The 22,287-nt window shown below is 35.5% G+C and overlaps 4 protein-coding genes, 1 long non-coding RNA gene and 1 other non-coding gene across 9 annotated transcripts; 1 reads left to right on the top strand and 5 right to left on the bottom strand.

Annotated features, from left to right (window-relative positions):
* Positions 1-1,555: 1,555 nt before the first annotated feature.
* LOC104710176 (uncharacterized) lies at positions 1,556-3,195 on the bottom strand. The gene has a single exon (XM_087465185.1). The coding sequence runs from the start codon at positions 3,080-3,082 to the stop codon at positions 1,556-1,558; it is 1,527 nt and encodes a 508-aa protein (XP_087321311.1). The 5' UTR covers positions 3,083-3,195.
* A 2,098-nt stretch (positions 3,196-5,293) lies between these two features.
* Positions 5,294-8,071, bottom strand: LOC147937597 (uncharacterized). Its single transcript, XR_015566791.1, has 2 exons — positions 7,832-8,071; positions 5,294-7,708 (listed from the first exon to the last, which is right to left on the bottom strand). It is a non-coding gene; the product is annotated as an uncharacterized LOC147937597 (long non-coding RNA).
* Positions 8,072-8,343: 272 nt separating this feature from the next.
* TRNAA-AGC (transfer RNA alanine (anticodon AGC)) lies at positions 8,344-8,416 on the bottom strand. The gene has a single exon. It is a non-coding gene; the product is annotated as a tRNA-Ala (tRNA).
* A 176-nt stretch (positions 8,417-8,592) lies between these two features.
* Positions 8,593-10,313, bottom strand: LOC104710175 (uncharacterized). The gene is made up of 2 exons (XM_010426734.3): positions 9,596-10,313; positions 8,593-9,144 (listed from the first exon to the last, which is right to left on the bottom strand). Exons 1-2 carry the CDS (start codon positions 10,147-10,149, stop codon positions 8,727-8,729), a joined length of 972 nt encoding a protein of 323 aa, XP_010425036.1. The 5' UTR covers positions 10,150-10,313; the 3' UTR covers positions 8,593-8,726.
* An 896-nt stretch (positions 10,314-11,209) lies between these two features.
* On the top strand, positions 11,210-13,930 carry LOC104710174 (uncharacterized). 3 transcript variants are annotated; one of them, XM_010426733.3, is made up of 8 exons: positions 11,210-11,475; positions 11,891-11,959; positions 12,551-12,676; positions 12,794-12,876; positions 12,986-13,061; positions 13,134-13,310; positions 13,393-13,521; positions 13,599-13,930. In XM_010426733.3, exons 1-8 carry the CDS (start codon positions 11,398-11,400, stop codon positions 13,761-13,763), a joined length of 903 nt encoding a protein of 300 aa, XP_010425035.1. In that variant the 5' UTR covers positions 11,210-11,397; the 3' UTR covers positions 13,764-13,930. The 3 variants fall into 3 exon arrangements, with proteins under 3 accessions (XP_010425035.1, XP_087323162.1, XP_087323163.1); XM_087467036.1 differs by lacking the exons at positions 11,210-11,475; positions 11,891-11,959 and adding an exon at positions 12,391-12,444; XM_087467037.1 differs by lacking the exons at positions 11,210-11,475; positions 11,891-11,959 and having other exon boundaries at positions 12,619-12,676; positions 12,974-13,061.
* A 498-nt stretch (positions 13,931-14,428) lies between these two features.
* LOC104710173 (cullin-associated NEDD8-dissociated protein 1) lies at positions 14,429-22,119 on the bottom strand. 2 transcript variants are annotated; one of them, XM_010426731.3, is made up of 28 exons: positions 21,805-22,119; positions 21,320-21,388; positions 21,048-21,217; positions 20,668-20,875; positions 20,252-20,417; positions 19,874-20,003; positions 19,613-19,727; positions 19,249-19,406; positions 19,038-19,161; positions 18,823-18,873; positions 18,662-18,744; positions 18,483-18,567; positions 18,308-18,409; positions 18,119-18,217; positions 17,873-17,983; positions 17,669-17,752; positions 17,446-17,586; positions 17,274-17,366; positions 17,018-17,139; positions 16,764-16,926; positions 16,434-16,673; positions 16,059-16,307; positions 15,799-15,975; positions 15,549-15,695; positions 15,334-15,450; positions 15,079-15,247; positions 14,912-14,989; positions 14,429-14,818 (listed from the first exon to the last, which is right to left on the bottom strand). In XM_010426731.3, exons 2-28 carry the CDS (start codon positions 21,353-21,355, stop codon positions 14,583-14,585), a joined length of 3,654 nt encoding a protein of 1,217 aa, XP_010425033.2. In that variant the 5' UTR covers positions 21,356-21,388; positions 21,805-22,119; the 3' UTR covers positions 14,429-14,582. The 2 variants fall into 2 exon arrangements, with proteins under 2 accessions (XP_010425033.2, XP_010425034.2); XM_010426732.3 differs by having other exon boundaries at positions 21,800-22,030.
* Between the last annotated feature and the right edge of the window lie 168 nt (positions 22,120-22,287).

Below are 22,287 nucleotides of genomic sequence, written 5' to 3'. Positions count from 1 at the left end.
ACATACAGCTAGGTCGGAAAAAAAAAACACAACTAATCTTAAGTTAGTTGCATTATTAGAATCATGTAGTACTAGTTGGACCAATTAAACTTCGACTGTTTGTTGGGTTGTTACGTTCACAATCGGATTTAGTGACGCCACAAGATTAAACGAAAGTGTAATAGTCAAACAAAAATGTTGCAATATAATAAGTATTGTCAAACAAAAACGAAAATATACTCGAACAATTTGGCTTGAAATAATTGAAAGTAGTGGTGTACCAGACTTTGTTTTTTATAGTATAAAGAAACAATGAAAAGTAGTGGTAGCGTTACCAAATTGGCTGGCCTTGGTTGGATGATTAAGTTGACTTCTATACCAGTCGTTGTTAGCAACAAATCCTACGTTGTTGATGAGACCGATTCTAACATAGAATACAAGGCACATGGATCAGTTTATTGCTTATTGCACATGGATGATTAAGTTCTTTAATAATAAAAGGTGTCAGCAGGTTGATTCATATGACATTATACTTTCTGTTCTGTACTGATAATTATGATATTATGAAATGATCTTATCGTGATTGTTTGTTGAGGCATATAGCTTCAGTGGCAAATAAATAACGTATGGGCTAACTAAATCCTATCTTTACAAATTACAATGTACAATATAGATCAGTGTTTTAAAGTTCACATCAATTAAATTGACCAATCAAAACATTTCTAACAATTATCACATATGCATCCGTATCAATTTCTACTAATTCTACTAATTCTGGCTCAAGTATGACTAGTTATTTCTACTAATCAGTTCTCTAAATATTGATCCTTCCTTGTTTTTTATCCCTTTTTCTTTGGCAAGGGATGTTCTTATGTATTAATTAAGCTGGTTATATATACTACAAACTTTTCATTTTAATGAAATTGAAATACTTATAAAAAAAAATATATATATATATATATATATATACTATTTCTCAACCCAACTACAGCATATAAACGTACGATCTTACCTTTGATCGAAATTTGACTCAGTTGCCCACTGTCACACGACTTAACACATCCTTGTAACTCGCACGATTTAATATTTCTGAATATTTACGCCACATGGACCATTAATTTTTGTTTATAGATTATGAATTGAAATTTAATTTTTAATAATAAAAACGATAATCGCTAATCTGAATCAAACTGCGAAATATATATCAGTGGGCGACCACTTACTTACGTTAGGTGGTTAGGCTAATAAATAAACCAAAATTTGTTTATTATAATTGGTTTCATGAATTAGGAATTTAAGAATTTTTCATACGTCAAATAATTTCATCACATATATGTTTATATGAAGTCTAAACGCTTTTAAATATGTAATATTATTTAAATATTAAATCAACTCCAAAGACATATAAGGTTGACAAACAAGAACTAACAAGACAAAAGTACAAGAGAAAGGCCAAAACTACACATTCAGAAGAAAAAAAATATACGTGCAGGTATCCACGTAGTACGATTAAAGTTTTAAAAAGAAAGGGGATAAGGATAACTCAATGGCTATCGACGTGTATATGATTTAAGCGTTAATCATGAAAGCATTTTAAAGAACAAATCACACTCTCTTCAAAACTATAAAATGTTGGATACGGACAACGGTTACTGCAAGAATAGCAAATTGGTCGAGAAGAAAAATTGTTGCGTATAACAAGCACCCCATCACCTTTATCTTCTGTGGTAATTTGACCAGGCTTCAAATATGGTTCTGGACCAAGTAAACAATTAATATGAAGTGAGGTGCAGCAGTCATAGCACTTATAGAACCCTTTGTTTTTTCCAATTCTGTTTTCGCATATCTCACACCAATCCTTGTCACTTGCCTCATATCCACCGCAAAATATAAGGTAATGGTCATCATCCTCATACCTTACCTTGTATGGTAAGGTAGCGCATTTGAAACATATAACAAATTCACATTCAATGCAGTTAAACACCTTGTCTTTCTTTGACTTGCAAATGTGGCATATTGGCCATCCATGAGAGAAATGGAGTATTACTTCATCAGATATCCTCTCGAAGGGCTCAATGTCTTCATCTTCATCTAGTACTCCTTCGAGTTCAATACCATCCCATATATCTGTGCGCAATGCACATTTTGTGTGAACAGCATAGTCATTACACAAATTGCAAGTATATGCACCATACTCAGGGTCAATCGTACGGCGGCAGACTCCACAAGACCATCTTCCTAACGAAAGAGTAGAAGTGAAAGAGACACGGTGGTAGTGACGAGATATTCTTATGGTTTGTGGGATTTGGATACAATCACTATGGGAAACGAAATCGCATATAGAAGGACACGCGTAAGTGAGATGAAGTTTATTAACCAAACCACAAATATTGCAGGTTAAGGAAGCTTGTCTAGGGAAAAGGGAGAGGGTATGGTCATGCCTTTTTGGTTGGTCTATAAAAAAAGGTATTGCCTCCTGAGCACAAAGCGGATGCATATAAATGTCGCAAAGAGCACAATAATAAAGGAAAAGATCTGCTTTGTTTGTGCAAAGGATGCAACGATCAGAAAATTTATGAGAAAGGTAAAGTTGGAGAGAATGTTTAACGTGGGAAGGATAACTGATCTCAAGTGGAGACTCGACACATTGTTTGTGGTACCTTTTATCACAATCGACACAGTAATAATAGTCTGTGCTGACCTTATGGGCTTTGCAAATACCGCAATCCATCTGATTTGGATCAGCTTCTTTATTGTTGCACCAAAACAGAGGGAGTACGACATGATCATATGACCCACTGTCACCACCAAGGAGAGGAGAAGTCTCGAGCTTGATAAAGAGATCAGGTATGAGATCCCCGTCTTCTTCCCGTATTGTAATATTCTCAGTACGTGACGTAGGGCATATGAAAAGAGGTACTTGAAGAGAGATGTCGCCGGAGGTTGTATTGTTTTGGATTGATAATGGTTTTCCGATGGTGGCTTCTTCATCGTCGGAGGTGTTTGGGGTTTGTATTTGCGGTAATGGTTTCATAACGTTTTGGTATACAAGAAATGGTCTCCCATCGATTTCTCCCTTCTGAAACTCTCCGAACAAGTCCATGACTGCTCACTCGGAGATTATTTCTTGAGAGGGTTTTAGCTTTTGGGATATTGTTAGCTTTCTTGCAAACTACATATATATATATAGCTTTCTTGAGAGGGTTTTAGCTTTTGGGATATTGTTAGCTTATAAAATCAAATATTTTGTATGTAAAATAAAATTTCATTAAATTATATATGAAATGTTCATGATATTATTTAGATATGCCTTGAAAAGAATTTAAATACATACATTTATAAGTTTATAATTATGAAGTGTGTTAAAAGAAAAACAATTTCTAGTTTTAGTTTTAAATTTAGCAAATCATTTCTAAATTCTAAAAATACTAAAATAGCATCATGCTTTTAATCTTATACTCTAAATACTAAACCATATCTCTTCAAAACTATATCCTAAATGTAAAATATAAAAATATAGATAACCATTGGAAATAGTGTAAGCTTTTTTTGGTATAATGACGGATAGATTAAGGGTTACAGGAAAATATACATGAGGTATGATTGGCAACTCAAACAATACCAATGCGATATAAAAGTAGTTTTGCTTTTGTATAGGTTAATCTACTACTCCCTCCGGTTTAGTTTAATTGTCGTTTTAGAGATTTTTGAGTAGATTAAGAAACATTATAAGTTGACAAATTTAACCTCATATATTCAATGTAATAAAGCTATGTGACTCCTCAAGTTTTTTAATTGTATTAGTTTAAATAAGGTTATTTTTGAAATTTTATTGTAAAAGTTATCTTGAAAAGTGGGAATGACAAGTAATTTAAAACACAAAACAAACCTTAAACGACATGTAAAAAAAACCAGAGGGAGTATAATTTAGACCACTTTTTTCTCTCAAAAGTGGTCATTTTTATCCCCCAAAAGAAAAAACCCTTTTTTCTCTCAAAACCCTAGTTTTCAAGACAGCCGCCGCCAAAGGTTCGATTGCCTCTCCGCCGTCCGGGGCTTCGCCGGCGGTGTGAGAGGGCTCTACTCTTTCCGTTTTTCTTCTTTATTTCTAGTTGTAGTAGTGGAAACTCGATCTCTACTTCTCTGGTCGCGCTGAGGAAGGTTCATCTGCCGGCGGCTGCGTCGCGACGATGCGGAGGCCGACAAGATGGAGTGAGATCTCAGCTCGCTTTCCTCTCCGGTAGAATGGTGGTGGTTCGAAGCAACTTAGGGCGGCCTTCTCTGCAGTTTCAAGGTGTCAGATCTAGGTTTGTTGGGTCGCGACCTCCTGCTTCTCTAACCGTCTGCCGGAGGACCTAGCTGACCGGAGTTTATGGTGGAGTCGGGGTTTAATTTTCTTTTACTGGTTGTTGGCGAGCTCTCCTTGTGCGTTGGCGGCTGAGATTTGAGGACTTCCTCAAAGCTGGCGTTTCTCGAGAGCCTCTTCTTTCCTCTGGTTCCAGTCCGGCTAAGATGCGGGGCAACAATGCAGGAGCGATGTGGTCAATCCGAATATGCACCGTTGAGGTGAAGCTATGCTAATCTGTGCTCCAACTTCTTAATATTAGGTGATTAGCATTCTGGTTGTTGTGTGGTTAGATTGGAGAAGCCTCTGTTCCTGCTAGTTTTGCTTTGTTTCTCTTGGTCGGTTCAGTCGGACGTTCGGTCCGTTTTAGGCTTAGGACCGAGACAATGAAAAGCCGGAGAAACCAAATTCTTCTGATATTGCGCTTCTGGGCGTTGATGCTATGGGGACAAGCTCTACTTGCAGATCATAAGGTTCTAATAGCTTGGATTTGATTTGTTATTCAGTATAGGATTTGGATTTTTCTGTGTTGTTAGTTGTTTTCGTGTCATAGAGTTTATTTAGATGGTTTAAGAGATGGTGTGTTATCTATCTCGTTGTGGTTAAAAAATGCAATGGTATTCGATTAGGTAGTGTTGGATCCGCCTAGTGTTCCAGGGTTGTACTTGATCAACCATTGCATTTGCTTTTGGTCCAATTCTATAGAGGCGAATGTAATGTGCCTTGGATTTGGTTGTAATCTCTTGGTTAATGAAAAGTTGATGTTGAGCAAAAAAAAAAAAAAAAAAAGACCACTTTTAATGATTGACATATGTCTTTGATGAAAGTATTGAGGTTACAATATGTGGATATATATATATATGTATATATATGTATATATTAAATATTTTACAATAGGTCTTTGTAATATTTTTTCGTGTAATGCAAAAAGATGTTGTAAAGTTTGGGAAGTGATTCCAAAGAGAGACATAAAGAAATATGTGATCTTTTGACCTTATATATATGCATTACACGGTAAAATTAAGCTCAATATTTTTATCAATATGCAAAGTAAAATATTTTTTTGTAATGGGGATAAAGAACTTTTGAAAATGAAAAACAAAGCAAATTTACAAAACATAAACTTAGAAATATATTGTAGTTGAAGATCAGAGGACTTAAGAGGAGAAATCTAAGGGACGTAACTATAATATTATAAGTGAATGTTCAAAGCCAAAGAGACTGTGCTTTAGGAGTCAAGCATTAGGCTCATCTTCATCACTTAAGACTTCCAACTATAGTTTGAAAGTTAAAAAAAATCACATTACAAAATAATGCAAAAACTTTAAATCATGACTATCATAAAACATAATCCTTTGAAAGAGGCTAATAAATACTGACAAGACTCTGATGCCAAAAAAAAAAAAACATTGACATGGCTTTGTAAACGATTTCTTCAAATAGTCCTAGAGAAATTAATCTGTTAATCATCATTCATGTTTTTTTTTAAAAACTTCATAATAAATAATATTAAGAAAAAATACCACAGGAAATGATTGGGAAAGAAAGATATATAGCTAAACATTGTTTGAAGTTTGTAAGGAATTTCATTGACACATTATTCTGAGTAATCACATTCATGGCAATAAATACAGTTATAAAGCATAATAATTGTAATTAATTTGGTCATATGCATTATTGCAACATGAACAATTTGAACAAAGGAAAACATCCACCCATAATGTCATAAAGGTAATTGATTGGGAGAAGTAAATGTAAATCTAAAGAAACTGAACAAATAAAATGTAACAAATTAAAAAATGTGTGTAGACAAATTAGTTTTAGAGTAGCAATAATGTGTCTTTTTATTTCATTAAAATTGAAAAAATGACACATGTTAAAAAAAATAGAGGGGTGCCAAAATGACAATTTTGCACAACTCTACTTTATTATAGTTTAATATATAGTAAATATTGACATGTGAAACTGATAAAAATAGTTAAGTAATAAAGTTCCGGTTGTGATAAAAAAATTAGTAAAAATTTTATAAATCGTAAAAACAAAATAGAATAAATAGATTTTTGTAAAATAGATTACTTTTTCTTTAACAAAAGTAAACTATAGAGATTTTTGCTATGAAATAATACTAAATTAAAAAACTAAAAATAATTAAAGATTTGGTAGAGGAAGATAAATCTAAGTACTTCTATATAATAAATAATGTGATTTTTAACCAATTAGGTCATCAAAGAGGAATAAAGCAGGTGATAGAATTGATGATGATGTGAGAAATGAGGGACAACTAACCATAAGTAAAACATTAATACCTTCTCAGATTATGTAGTTGATGCTTTGAAATGATGCCAAGTTCGTAGAAGCAGAGAGGCGTGGAAAAAAATATTATATTTAATTTTTTTAATTAGTCATGCTGGCTAGAAAACGGGCCTATTTTTTTGGTTTCTTTGGTTTTTTTGCTCCGTAGTTTTGAATTAAAATGGAAATGAGTTTATGTCTTATTGGCTAGAGAATTGAGATGGATCTATTCAAGTTTCTTTAATTTATAGTTGAATTAAATTGAGAATGAGGACATGTGTCAGCTATATAAGAAGTCATGTCTCATGTTATTAGAAAAAGTTGAAAAAAACCTTCTCATATTATATAAGATATATAAATTTGCTTAAACAACTCCCATTTGCAATTTGTTTAAATATTTATTTCACAGTGATATATGATCTTGTCGTAATTGTCGATCGAGTCATTGTTTTTAACTTTATATACAGCTAATCTGGTTGACAAAAACAAAATACAGCTATGGTTGGTTGATATATTTTAATTTACTCTGTTGATATATGGTCTTTTTGTATTATTATTTACACTCCTATATATCATGAAAGAAACGATGTTACTTTTTTCTATCTGTTTTCAATCTTAAATAATCACTAAATTTTCTATAAATATTTTTTTGCAACAAATATCATTTCCTTATTTGTTTTTACAATTTTGTATTTTCTGCAAATTCTAAAAAGTATACTGTAATTTAGGTAATATTTGGGGGTTAAAGTGATGAATGATAGTAAATTTTTTTGTTAAACTGAGTGAAAAATAAGTTGAACATGCTAATTAATGATTACAGACAACGAGAAGTCACATTTATAACTATTTTCACAAAAAACACTCACTCTATAATCAATTGGACTATACCATCTTATTCTAATGTGTATGATTTTATTTTTGGAGAAATTTAATGGGTGTTACACTGTTACTACTACCTAACATCCTACATATAATTATTTCATAACAAGCACTCGTAATTAAATGAGACACTAACCTTATTAAAAGTGAGCGGTCCGAGTGCGACAAGTCTTTTCCCTCTCGACAGTGTAATTGATCGTTTGACCACCGATCCTAGTAAAAAAATATAGTAAGAATATGCGCAACTTTAGTAAATCGATCAACTAAAATAGAATACAGTAATTAATAAATCTACGTTATTAACTTGAGGCTTTAGAGAGAAAAAGGAGCTCGAACCTTAAAATGGATTAATCCAAATGAGATGAGAGGAGAGACAAATAATTGTAACCTTTGAAATCGAGCACTCTCCGAGGAACATTCACCTTCAGGCCATGACGACATTCTAATTTGCAGAGCGATTTTACTGAACTTTGCTAATCAAAAACTTTTGCAGAGAGATAAACTAGAAAGCGGTTTTACAAAAATTAGAGAGATGTTTACTAAATTTTGAAACATTTTTTTTTCTTTGGCTGTGACGAGAGAATAAAGCTTGAATTTTATTATATAGAGAAGTAGAGAATTCGACCGTTGTTAATATTTTTAGCCGTTGCGCTCCTAATGATTTTTCTTAATTTAAATTAACTTATCTTCATGACCGTTGCATTTTTTTACAAAACAAAAACGTAAAAAAGGCTATTATAAATTGCGCTTTAACGCTAAAGCCACACGACAGGAAAAAACTAATAAGGTTGTGTGTTGGGCTTTTATTACGCTATATAAAGCAACATAATGAAAAAATACTAAAAAGATGGAGATGCGGGGTATCGATCCCCGTACCTCTCGCATGCTAAGCGAGCGCTCTACCATCTGAGCTACATCCCCATCGATGTCAATTGCTACAGTGTGCATTATATATATAAAGTATTATATAATGATAGAAAATTTACATTGTACATTTGTTAACCTCTAAATCTCAATGTACATTTGTTCTAACTTCTAAACTTCTCAATGAAAATCAGTATGCTAATTTACATTATTTGAATATCACACAGTAAAGATTTTATGAGAAGGGTGAATTGGAGTAAAGAAGACAACCACAAATCCCTGAAACAATATTATTAACAGTTGAAGAGAAAAAAGAACCAATAATGTGAAGAACTCTTCTTCTACAACTAAACATCTAATAACCCATTCAAGGCAGAGATGGTTTTATAGACTTCCTAATGTTCCTGAGAACACTCCACATAAATGTAGATACAAAGAAGAGAGCAATACCAGCCACAATGGCTTGTTTCAAACCAAGATTCACCAGCAAGTTCACCAACAGTCCAGCCAACACTACCCCGCAGAAATTAGACGAAACAGCAGACCAAAACGGCATGTCGAGGATCGATGCTATGATAGCTCCTGTCCACGCACCGGTTCCAGGGAAAGGAACAGCTACAAAGAGCATTAGCCCTAACCATTGGAACTCTTCCACTGGTCCAGCTTTCTCTTTAGCTCTTTTGAATAAAATGTGGAGTAATTTAGAAGCTGTTTGGCTCTTACCCGCCAAGAAAGACGCAAACTTTTTGAGGTAAAGTACTATGAATGGAACTGGAACCATATTGCTGCCATAAAACCCAAAATTAGTGTCACTTCTTGTTGCTACATAAAACTCAAATCTCATTCAACCTCATAGATTCAACTAAACAAGAGAAAGGTGTTCCTCAAACAAGACACATTGCATTTTTCACACACATGTTATTATCACAAATCTACCATATATTCAACAGAACTGAGAACACTGTTAATCTTTGTTTAAAAATATTGAATCAACTAAACAACAGAAACGTTTACCCTCAAACAAGACACATTGCCATTTCCACACACAAGTTATCACACATATAGAATCAACTAAACAATAGAAACGTTGTACCCTCGAACACATTTCAGACAAAAGTCAGACTCAAATTTCACATTTTTTATCACCAATGAGACACTTCCAAACTCTGTTCTGAGAACAAATCAACAACAATATCAAAGATGTGCCTAAACTAATGCAGGGTGTGAGAGACTAACCCAAGAACAGAGAAGAAAGTGAGAACCGTAGGCTTTAGCTGCATCCAATAACCAACGGGAATAGCACCACGGAGCTCGATAACAGGAAGTGTAGCTAAAGCAAACACAACAGCTTCGTCTGGCCAACCACATTGGCGAAGAGTGGCGGCGATTCTGAGACCAAAGCTCGATGATTTGATTGAATCAGTAGCAGCTTTGGCATCTCCAGACCTAGCAAACCAAAGCAAAGAGAACGAAGCCCACAACACAACGCATATCGCGAATTTCACAGGGTTCACACCAATTGAAGGAAGCTGTATGATTTCGTTTCCTTCTTCGTCTTCTTTGGCTTTTCCGAGAAACCCATCTGGAGAAGAAGAGAATCTGGTGAAATTGCGGCGTAATGGGTGGCAAAGACTGGAACTTTGACTCTCTAGAAAACGACGATTGTTTTGATTCAATTTGGGAGAAGTCGAAGATGATGAATAAACCCTAGTAGTTAGGAGATGGGTTTTTGTTGATGAGGAAGAAGATAGAGTGAGAGGAGAGATTGAGAGTAATGTAGAAATCGCCATTGTTTTTGAATTCAGCTTTGATGCTTCTTAGTTCATCATCTCATCTTTGTTTGTTGACTCGATGATAGATGGTTATATTATTTTCCTAAAAGAGCCAAATGTACATAAATTATTGTGCAATCCACTGTTGTAAAGTGTAAGCAGTATTAAAAATTTGGTTTAACTGAATCGAGAAATTGTGGTAAAGAATTGATTTAGGCGTAACATTATTTAAGAGGATTGGGGTTGATGCAATGCTGAGACACGTTTAACATTTTTACCTCCAATCTCAGTAAGCTGCACAGACTCAATTTGATGCCATTCAGTGCCTCTACTTCTCAGAGTGAAGTTTATGGGTATTTCATTCTCTAATTGGGATATTGAGCTGAAACAATTTTCAAACATCAGCTACAACTTACTATGTGTTATCAATATGAAATGATGGAAATAACAGGATTTAGAGGCGGCTCCAATGTTTTGTGTTGTTGGCCTTTGCCAGTAGGTTGCTTGTAAATGTCACATATGAGGTATTGAGGTTTGTGTAAACTTATACACTGATAAATTATTCACAATGACATAGTTTGAACAGAAGAGATTAGTGATAGTATATATATATATATATATATATATATAGTATACACAACAAAATCTGAACCTCAGACATAAATGAACATTTCAGATAAAAAAGCCAGGCTCAAATTTCACATTTTTTTTTATGAATGAGACACTTGCAAACTCTGTTACGAACAAATCAACAACAATATCAAGTTGTAGGCTTGTAGCTAAACTAATTCTTGTTAAAATTTATTGGTATTTTGCAGGATGTGAGGATTTAAGAGACTAACCCCAATAACCAAGTAGAAAGTGAGAACCATAGTGTAGAAATCGCCACTTTATTATATTCAGTTGTGATGGTTTCACTTATTCCTCCGATTCAATTGTGTATGAGGGGGGTATATTGAAACATTCATTTATTTTGGGATAAATCTATGAGAGTTATTAAGTATAGGGTCAAATTAAAAATTAAGAAAACGCGGCGCGTTTTCGAACTAGAAAGAATCATGAATCATCCCCATACGGTGCAAAAACGGCGTGCAGTTTTGTTTTAGAATTAAAAAAGGGTCTTCTCTTTTTTGTTCGTTCTCTTAAAATATCTTCGCGACAAACAAAGAATCATCGGCGAAGAGAGAGATCAGTGTAGAGAGCTATCAGAAAAAAAGTTATCTGAAGAGGAAAAGGAGATCGAGTTTTGTGAGTTCGGATTAAAAAATGGAAGGAGGAGTAGAAGAAGTGAGTATCGAAGAGTTAGCTTCGAATCTCTCTACGTACAAAGAACAGCTCGAACAGGTTCGAATTGTCTTCTCCTCTGTTTTATGATTTTTTTTTTGTATGTGTAATTGAGAGATTAGTGAAGAATAATTGAGTATGGATTGCTTGATTTTGATCCAAGATTATTGTTTTGTGTGATTGTTCCTTGAGTTAGGGTTCTTAAGGATGGTTTTTTTTTTTTTTTAGGGATTCGTTAATCGAGCAAGTGTTGTTAAGTCTCATTGTATCTTCTTACTTTGGAAATTAATCAGCTTTTTATGTGATTGAAACGGATTATTCACTCTACTAGGATTTCGAATTCTGTTTCAAAGTTTGATTTGTTTGTTTCTTACTAATGGGGAAGAAGATAGCTTGTGAAATTGAATGATCTTTTGGTTTAGTTTTAATAGGATGTGATCATGTACTTGCTTCTCCTCACTCTTTTGGTTCTCAGGTTAGGCAGCTTTTGTCAGAAGACCCTAGAAACTCGGAATATGCTGACATGGAGAAGGAGCTTAAAGAGGTGATCAGTCCTACTTTTAATCACTTAATCATGGTTTTGTGTGATCAATTCTTTTCTGCTGTATTGTCCGATTTCATTTTATTTGTCTCATTTAGCTTGAGTTAATAATAATCGATTTGTATGTCTTCGGCATAGATATACCATTAAATAAGATTAGGGTACTTGAGAATATATGTTTTGTGTATTGTCCCCTTTATGTTTCTGTTCCCTCCCTCTTTTGAAGGAATCATCATGTTGTTCAAAATAGCAACATCATTTTAACAGCTATCGGATACAGTGGAGTTTTGTTTGGTTTGAAAGGTGAGTATGTTTTTGAGTGCCATGTAACTCCGGCATTGGAGTGTGGTTCAGCCAAAAGCAGTTGTTGGAGTATACATGAAAGTAGGAGAGTTAGCAAAGAATTCATCATTTCTATCTTGGTTATTGTGCAGGTGTGCTAGTGTGGGTCATGATGGCCAGCCTGCTTCTGTCTCCTGATTTCTCGTGTTCGATCCCTGAAGTTTTACTTCTGAAAATCTTAAAACATATATATATATATTGTGTGATACTGTTAAAAATCCTCAATCGCTGAAACTTGTTTCTACCACATAGGTGATTGCGTTGACAGAGGAACTTCTTGCAACTGCGAAGCAAAATGAGATCTCTCTGTCCAATGCTGGAGTTAGTGCCGGGGAAACTGCTGGATCACCAGATTTAGAGGCTGCTTGGGAAAAGATGGTTGGTCTATCTCTGTCATCTAACCTCTTTTCATAACCATTTGAAGTTAGATCCATGTAGAGCTACTTCATATAATTTTGGTTATTAACATGTGATTGTATTCCGTTGTTTGTTCAGGATTCAAGGAATGACCCAATCCATGAGGGTAAGTTCCCTGTTGGAACAAAAGTGCAAGCTGTCTTTAGTGACGATGGCGAGTGGTATGTTGGAAAACTCTTGGGTCTCTTGTAATTCATGATGTATCTACTGTATTCTTTACGTATTTTCCCCCCCTTTTTTTTTTCTTTGTTTGATTAGTTAAATGTTCAGGTATGATGCGACCATCGAGGCACATACTGTAAATGGCTATTTTGTTGCTTATGATGAGTGGGGAAACAAGGAAGAGGTAATGCTTCTATTCCAGTTTTATTTGCTTTTTTTAAGATAACTAAATCGAGGTTGCCTTCTTATAATTTAGGTTGATCCAGATAATGTGAGGCCAATTGAGCACAATGCTCTCTTGGAAGCTGAGAGATTAGCTGAAGCTACCAAAAATGCTCTCAAAAGAAAGATTGAGCAGGCTGCGAGTTCTGACTTTCAAACTAAAACTGTACCAGCAAAGCTTAAAATTGATCCTAATGATCCAGAGGATGTGGTAAGTCAAGATTCTTTTTCTCACCCCTTAGCTTTTTGGTCCCATGAGGTCTTAGTAAAGAGGTCTCACTTGTTTCGTGCAGAAAATAGCAAAGCGTAAGAAGATACATGCATTCAAGTCAAAGGCGAGGCAAGAGCAACTCGAGGTTGTACAGAACAAGAAACAAAATGCTTGGCAACAGTTTCAGACAACTAAAGCCAAAACTAAAAAGGTTTGTTAAACACGGAAACTGGATTTATATGGCTTTTACTCTTTGGTATGATTCTGAGACGGGTTTTGGTTGAGCAGGTAGGGTTCTTCACAGGGAGGAAGAAAGAGAGTATATTCAAATCACCAGAAGATCCATTTGGAAAAGTGGGTGTGACTGGGAGTGGGAAAGGTTTGACAGACTTCCAAAAGCGAGAGAAGCATCTTCATCTCAAGTCTGGTAATGGTGAGGGCACTGATGAATGAGTGATTTTTTTAAATGTTTTTTTCAAGGATTTTCTTCAGCTACTTAATAGTCTTTTCAGCAAAACCTCTAAACACAAAACAAAAAAGACCTAAACCCGCGTACTTCCGTGGATTTCTGCTCTTTTGTAATATGATTAAAGAGTAGTTTCATTTTCTTATATCTCTAACGCTGGAGTTGACTATGAAATAGACCGACCAATACAGCAGTCACCGAACATTCTTGTTGTTTTTCCTCCTTCGAGTTGCAAACTGCTAGAAATATAATTGTTTAAAGTTATATAGACAAGTTTGATAGAAGTTTAAAGAATTTTATCATATGAGGTTTTGACGGTACATAGTCATCATATAGAGCAAATAATAAACTAGAGCTTTTATTAGTTAAATTTTACTTTGCCAAATTACATGTCAAATTTGAACGGAAGCTTATTTGCATCTTTTGAAAATAAAGGTCATTCCATTTAAATCCAGGGACAAGGCCAAGATAGAGTTGGACTGCTTGCTGTTTCATTATTTTGATCGATAAAAAGTGCCTTCACGTCGTTACCATCGTCAGAAATATATTTTGAGACAAAGGATGGCCTGCTATTTGTACTAAGTTAAAACTTAAAACCGCTCAAATTGTCACCCAAAAAAAAAAAAATTAAAGAAAACAACACAGAAACAAAGGTTCAATGAGGAAGGTAGGTAATAAAAATTTCCTTTTCTGTCGGACAATAAAAACCATTTTCCGCCTGAGTTATGTTATCAACTCTTTCTTTCGCTGTACCCGAAAATCATCATCGCAGTGAAACAACATACACAAAACAAACAAAAAAAAACCTACTCGTTCCGGATCGTCTGATACTTCTCCCACAATGGAACAGACCTCTTTATGTCACCCATTAAGCTCTTGAACTTATGGCTATAATCCACCCCACTTATACGATCGAGTGATGATATTGCACGAAGAGCACTTCTGATCATATCTTCATTACGATCATGCTCTTGCTTCACTGCATCTTGCTTTGGCTTGAAGTTTATTGTTTTTTGCAGTGGTTCCACTAGGGAATCCAGTACTGAAACATTCACAAGGACATATCAGAAAAAAAAAAACTCCCTTTATTTTTCGGGTCTGAAGTAATGATTTTGGAAGCTATAATAAAACATACCAGCAAGTACAGCTGAGGGGCATTTATCTGCTAGTAAGGAGAGTATAAGATGACAAAGCATCTTCAGATCATAATGATCTGCATAAAAAGGGATACATATTATATAAAATAATCAAGAAAATCGCCGAAACCTTAATTAAACATAAGAGCAAGACAGAAACACTTGCCTTCCAATCCGGATTTGAGGAAAGGAACAATGAACGAAGAAGGATTCACTTGATCAAGACAGCTATCGAGCAGAGTAAATACACACTCAAAAGCCGCTTTCCTCAGCTCAAGCCCGTCGTCAACAACATGCTTGAATGGGCCCAGATCAACCGTCCTAATTAATTCTTTCTGCAAAACAGAAACGTCTCAGAAGATGAATGAATTATATGAAAACCTTCTAAAATTAATCACTAGAGTTTCCTAAAGTTTTTTACCTTAATAACGGTTTGATCATAAAGAAGAGGCAACAATTCAGGTAGAAGTCCTTTAATAAGGTTTGGTTTATAATGAGCAAAAGTACTCAGAGCTGATACAGCTGCACGCCTAACATGCTGCATAAACCATGGAACCAAAAAGAAGTTATGATCACACAGCAATGCTTATTGATGTTTTAAGCTGTTATCATAAGAGGTTAAATTAGTTTACTTACCCGGTCACCATCTTTAATCAGCATAAGGAAAGAAGAAATCTGAGGGAAGATGATATCATCTAATTTCTCAGGCCGTTCCACTACAGAGTACTTCACAGCAGTCACAACAGTCGCACGAGTAAAAGCCGCTGGACTCGTCGTCCTCACCTATAAAATTCAGAATACAATACAATATTATTCATCACTAAGTATGACCGCGCAAATGAGTAAAAAATACAGATAGAGCAATTGTTCTAAAGTTATTCTCTACCTGAAGTGCAGGAACCAGCTTCATAGGTTCTATCAAAGCCATCTTTCCCAAGCATTCGGCAACAACATTCCGTACACCCTCTTCCTCACTTTCACAGTGGTTGAACAACAACGCGAGAATTTTTTCAACACTGGAATTCTGGAAATCCGCTTTATCAACAGACTGCCTCACGATAACCTGAAACCAAGGAACAAGATATGATATCAAGCCGTTTATATACTCTGAGAATATAATATGGATACTTGTTCAGGAAAACATACCTCCTTGAGCGAATGAAGGAGAATATATTGTTTTTTCTGTTGATTATCAATCTGGTCCAAGATAAAAGGTAAATAATTGGATAGATTGCCAACAGCAATATTTCCAAGAGCATAAGATGCTGCAGACTTTATTTCTTCGAAAGGAGATTGGAAAGACTCAATGACAATTGTTTCAATGCCAGCATGTGCACTTAGATCTTTCCTTCTCCCAATCTCACCAAGAGATAACAGGGCAAGATGTTGTTTTGCCTGCACGAGAAAACCATCAGCACAAAAAAAATAAACCTTCAAATAGCTGTAGATCTACAAAGTAAGAAATGCCTGAATCTAATCCATACTGGCTCTGAAACATAAAAAAAAAATTGAAGTGCTTACTGAATTTGTGCCACTGTCATCTTTAAGGATTTCCATAAGCATTTTAACTGTAGACGAACAATTCTGATCACCCGCTGCGAGACAAAGAACCGCCACACACTGTGCGATTGAATATAATGCTTGCTTTGGGACACCTCCAGACTGAGGTGAAGTCTTAGCACAAGATAGCAATGAGTCCAGTAAGGTGTAGAAACTCGTATTTGCATGATACACCAGAGCTTCAAAGAATTTTTGTAGATCCTGTGACAAGCATCAAAGAAAACATTGTCTTCTTATGTCTTTAACATCAGGTACAGTATTTAAAAATTCCATCAGCAAAAGAAAACTTACCAAAAGTGCTTGACCCTGGAGCAATGGGCTTTTAACTAAAGTTAGTGCCTGCGGAAGAACTTTGTTGCGAACAGCCAAACTGATATTTTCACTACAACTCTTTCCAGTCATCAGAGTGCAGCAGAGTTCGAGTGCAAGTGCTGTCATGTGCAGGTCCGAAACACTGAAAAAGACAGACGAAAGTCAACCTTTTTAATGAAAACACCAACCTAGAAAGTAACATCACGGGAATTTCATCAGAGAAGCAAACAAACCTTATCAGAGATGAAAGCTCCACAAGAATAACTTCATAAGCATCTGAACCAATTTTATCACCATAGGCTGTTACCAATGTATTCATAGTAACCAGTGTTGCTTGCCTTAGAACCCGATTAGCCTGTTTCACAAAACATTAATACAAATTGCCTAAATACCAGATATTGTCTTCAGGGAATTTTTCACTAACTATGAGAAAGTAAACAGAAGAAAACTGCATGCCTATTAAGATATGTTGGTAAGAATTCATTATACCTTACGTAAGAATCCCGTCAGTTCAGCAATTAAATGGTCCAAGACACATGATAGATCAATGTGCAGCGGAGAAGTGGCAATGGCAGCAAATGCCTGCATGCACCAACATAATCACATACATGAGCTAAAAACAAATTAATGAAAAAAGCTTCAACAGAAGCACAAGAACAACCTTTACTGCAGTGAGGCGAGTGATTTCATTTCCCATTCGATCAACAAGCACAGGAAGGCATGACCGTAATTCTGCTCTCAGTTGATCGCCAAATGTTGAAATCACAAGTCCCATGCAGGTGATAGCACACTCCTTGACCTCCTGTTGAAGTGAAGAGAGATTAAGAAATGGATATGATAGAAAATTACGAATACAAAAACACAGCAATCTGCATGCCACAGACCTGATCTTGATCTTGATTTGTCAAGCGAGACATTATCGCATTGTAGATTGGATGAACAAATGGTTTAAAATCAAAGCCCATCGCCTAAACCAGAGAAGAAAAAATATTAGTGGATGCAAAATCTGTGAGTCATGGGTAAAGTATATGGTTCAAACTTTTGGAAGTCAGTAAGTGTATACATGACATCTCAATGTATATACTCACCGTAGTACTTGGGCGAACTACTCTGACGAGTTCACCACAAACCCTTAATGCCTCAGCAGTCACTTTGTAATAGCGTTCACCAACAGCAGCTAAAACAGGACTTGAAAGTGCCTAGAATGACATAAAAGTTTAAGAGTCAGTCAAAGAAACCGTCATCAGTTTCATTTACTTTTGAACAATGGGTTTTGAAGTCTATGGACTCATCACTAGTCGTTGAAAATTTGGTCAAATTTCAATAGACTGAACCTTGATATAAGGATGAAAAACAGGAGGCGCATGTGATCCCAAGACTAATTTTGTGAAGACAAGAGCTTCAATTTTCAAGTTGGAAGTTGAAGATTTATCCTGGAGAGGGAAAAATTAGATGAAAAATGAGCACTTGAAAAAGAGTAACACTGACAGTCCATAAAAAGTGTACATTAGGTATCCACTAACATTTAGCGCCCTTTCAATTCCAGGAACAAGTGAACCAATATGATCAGCAAGGCAGTCAGGCAGAACAACCACAAGCTCTCTCAAAACGGAGAATGCACCAACCTACAGATAGGTAAGAATTTATGAATCTATAAAAGAGGAACCATGCCAAAACGAATGTTTAACACTTTCATACCTTTGTCTTAACAGACTTTTCCCGCAGTTGCCTATTAATGGATTTCACAATCTTTGAGACTTCTTGCTTCAGTAGCCATTTTGGACTGCATCAACAAAAGGTAAATATTTAGTTAGCAGGGTTTCGGTAGTGACAGAACCGTCCATACTGTTCGAGTGAAAGGATTTCAGAAAATTTGCCTTGATTCATCGGTGTCAGTTTGACCTTTCGTAACATTTCCTGTCTGCCGTAACAGATCATTGAATGTGTTGAATACATCCATCTGTAACAATAGTACCTCAGGATATCAGATCAGCGACCATGTAGCAATGCAAAATAAAGTATTATTTATTTTACATACCTTCACATTTTCCTCCCTTTCCTTAAATCTATCAATTAGTTTCGGGCAGGCCTGCAAAAGAAGAGACTAATTACTGAACTCCTGAACAATAAAGACTACTGTAGATTCTTGTTTCTTGTTTAATCAAAAAGTAAAATGAAAGAAAATCTCTTCAAGAAAGTGATTCTTGTCATCAAAGATTAAATCGTCTCAATCATTACAGAAAAAAGATATACCTCTTGATATACTTTAGAGAGCATCTCAGAACGGGACATGATTAATCCAGCTAAGCATTTAGCCGCAGCTCTCCTAACTTTCCAGCTAGCATCCTCATCATCTGTGTACTCATTTGCACTCTCGCTGTGAGAAAAAAAGACTAATGTCACTGAGATAATGGTGTACCATAAGGAGCTAAGTTACTGTTCTAATGATTGAACTAGAACTTACTCATCTTCTTCATCTTCAAGAGTCTCACTATCAGTATCTTCCTCCATGTTGTCAGTAAAATTTGGGTCATAACTAATATATTCCAAAGTGAGATTTAAAATTTCATCACAATATGGTGAGATGTCCCTTGGACAACGTAGCAAGAAACTTTCAAGTGCCTGCAGTCAAATTTCAGAATGGACATGTTATCTACATTTTTTATATCACTTTTATTGAAGCTAAGATTAAAATACCAACTTAATAACACAGAAAACGAAAAGAGACTACAGACGCCTAAGTAATTGTCTGTTTAGTAATTAGATGAGAAAACTAAAACTGCACGCCTAGTGAGGAAATAATATCAAAAGAGAATCATGCATGAGACCTGTAAGCTATACTCGCGGAGCTCCTCGTCATTTTCTGAAGCGCTGGTGCAGTATTTGATTAATACTGGCACAGTGTTACCTAGATGAGTCCCAAATCGATATCCAACAGAACGGCTGAAACAAAAACACATTAAATACCATCACAACCATAGGAAGCTTAGTCGTAGATGCGTAGGACAAGCACCACTAACAGAAGCAAACTACAAGACTAGAAATTTTAAGAAATTTCAAAACAATATAAAAGGATAGACAAGAAGTACCATAAAGCTCCAATCATTTGAATATTGGTGCGTGTAATCTCCGATTTTGCATTCTTATTACTTAGGTTTTTCACAACTTGAACTGTTGCTTTTGCGAGCAAATCATCAGACAGACTGGAAGCAAGAGATGCTGACACCACAGAAAAAATAAACTTAAAAGAGAATACATACCATCGAATTAAGAATTCTATATAAGACTGGCAAATAAAGCATCACTGAATGTATCATTTGAACCAGCATTGATATCACAAGAATTGACACAAACAACTGCAATCCCTATTTCTAAAAAATATGAAGAAAGCTACTACTAAAGCCCCGTCAGATTAAAACATGACAGAACTAGCCAGCAATATTATTGACTCAATTTTGTGAACTTACAAATGCATGTAACAGTCTTCTTCCTGACTGTGGCTTGGTTACAGCCCAATTGCAATAACAATGTGTTCAATAGCTTCTCATGATCATCCGCCATTAAACTTCCATATTTTTGAACAACATCACACATGATCTCAAGACATTCACACTTAATCCCTGCGCTCATTCCCTTCAGAAGCAAGAAGAAAACATTGTTATATGCGTATACTGTGCTCTAGTCTACAAAAGTTTATTCAGGAGTTATTAAACTGTATGAACTCCAAAAAAACATTACATAAAATCAACTCAATTTCCAATAGATCTATCTGCCTGATTTTGTCTTTTGAAATGTAATTCTACAGGCATCCTGAAATTGTGTAAGACCCTAGGCACTGTGGCATGAGCAATCTAAAAAGAGGAGCAGGCTCCCAAACACTAACCTGGCCACTTATCCCTCCTATCATTTGTGGGGTAAGAGTAACAAGAATAGAAGGAGCAAGCGAAGGAGCAACTTGGGCGACAACAGTCCTGAGAGCTATGCTTGCGGTATCACGATGCTGGTCCTTCCCATGCAGTAGTTTATCACATAATTTGCCAGTCATTTCGACAATTCGTTCTTCTCCAACCTTCTTCACCAATGGAGCAAGACTGGAACAAAATCACACATCAAAGGTCAACAACAGATCAGTTAGATTAGAAAAGGCTCACCGCCAAGAAAAACAAAGCTGCATTACAGATATCACAATACAGACACAGCAATTGAATGCCAGTTATATAACATCAGCTGTGGGTCATAAGTTTCAAAGAGAAGAAAGCTAACCATTTAACAGCCAATCCAGAAACATCACCAGCCACATCATCGAGCTGTTTCAGAATGATACTGGACAATCTCATCTCCAAGTCCGGGTCAAGTTTAAAGGACTCCTTATTCAACTCATTAAGCAAATCAGAGGTTGCCATATATCTGTAATCTTTATCTTTACCAGTCATCTAAACATTTAAACAAAAAAAAAAAAATTACAGAAATCAGAAAAGCGAACATACTCAAAAACAAAATTAAGCCTAACTTGAAACAGATGATGAGAAAAAGACCTTTTCGATTATCCCAGACACTTGTAAGTTCGCCATCTTGGCTTGACCTTACCAATTCACCCCTTCAAACTGCAATCAAACAAGGATCTCAAATCAATTTCTTTACACAGTAAAAAGAGAATCAAACACTCATTAGACAAAAACGCGTTATTCAGAGCAATGTCACTCTATCAAACTATCCACAGAGGTCAAAACGTATGAAACGAAGTCAGAAGTACAAAGAAGAAGCACCGAAGGAGGACTTCATTCTCTCCCGGTAACAAAACCTAATTAAAATCCCTAAGAAAAACTTCGGATTAATCAAAGATCACAAAGAAGAAGTTCGATAAAATCAAAAGTATCGTCGCCACCAAAACCCTAATACTTACGAGTACGACTACGAAGACCAAAAGAATTAAACGCTAAAACAAAATCATCAGACTTTTCGATGCCGCACATAAAACAAAAAGCGGAAAAAAGAAAGAAAGAGGAAACCCTAACTAAACCTGAGAAGATTGAAATCGACGGGAGAGAGAACGTCGGAGACGAAAGAGAACGCCGAGAGTTCCGATCAAGTGGTGATTGATGTTGCGGAGAGAAGAGACCTCAAGAAAGTAAAAAGATGGGAGGAGATGATACTGTAATTTTCCGTACTCGTCGTGAAGCTTGATTTCTCTCCCTTTCTTCTCTCTCTTTCCCTATGAGATGTGAAGCTGATAAAAAAAAATATATAAATGGGCCGTCGTTGTGAGATATATAAATATGGGACTAGTTAGTCGGTTATTGGTAAATGGGCTTGACCCAATTACTTTGTTTTTTTCAACATTAACCGATTACTAAAGGGGCATTCAACTTGTTTTTTTAAGGATTCTAAAAGTATTCATAAAATCTTTTATTATTCAATTGAGGATTTTAAAAAATCTCATGAAATCATACGTTATTCAACTAAAATTTTATATAAAATCCTTTAAAATAATTCAGAATCTCTT

Source organism: Camelina sativa, chromosome 9, assembly GCF_030686135.1.
Source record: "Camelina sativa cultivar CO46 ecotype springtype chromosome 9, ASM3068613v1".
Taxonomy (NCBI): Eukaryota; Viridiplantae; Streptophyta; class Magnoliopsida; order Brassicales; family Brassicaceae; genus Camelina; species Camelina sativa.
This window is presented reverse-complemented; position numbering and strand designations above follow the sequence as displayed.

Excerpts from the sequence above, each read along its gene's own strand:
- LOC104710175 (XM_010426734.3), bottom strand. The coding sequence starts at position 10,149 with ATGGCGATTTCTACATTACTCTCAATCTCTCCTCTCACTCTATCTTCT. Across the intron at positions 9,145-9,595 it reads ACTTTCTTCTCTGTTCTTGG|CAATATGGTTCCAGTTCCAT; the intron begins GTTAGTCTCTCA and ends GTTTTATGGCAG.
- LOC104710173 (XM_010426731.3), bottom strand. The coding sequence starts at position 21,355 with ATGGCGAACTTACAAGTGTCTGGGATAATCGAAAAG. Across the intron at positions 20,418-20,667 it reads TAGGAGGGATAAGTGGCCAG|GGAATGAGCGCAGGGATTAA; the intron begins GTTAGTGTTTGG and ends TTGCTTCTGAAG. Across the intron at positions 17,587-17,668 it reads CAAATCAAGATCAAGATCAG|GAGGTCAAGGAGTGTGCTAT; the intron begins GTCTGTGGCATG and ends TCACTTCAACAG.
- LOC104710174 (XM_010426733.3), top strand. The coding sequence starts at position 11,398 with ATGGAAGGAGGAGTAGAAGAAGTGAGTATCGAAGAGTTAGCTTCGAAT. Across the intron at positions 11,960-12,550 it reads TGGAGAAGGAGCTTAAAGAG|GTGATTGCGTTGACAGAGGA; the intron begins GTGATCAGTCCT and ends TCTACCACATAG. Across the intron at positions 13,062-13,133 it reads AGTGGGGAAACAAGGAAGAG|GTTGATCCAGATAATGTGAG; the intron begins GTAATGCTTCTA and ends CTTATAATTTAG.
- LOC104710176 (XM_087465185.1), bottom strand. The coding sequence starts at position 3,082 with ATGGACTTGTTCGGAGAGTTTCAGAAGGGAGAAATCGATGGGAGACCA.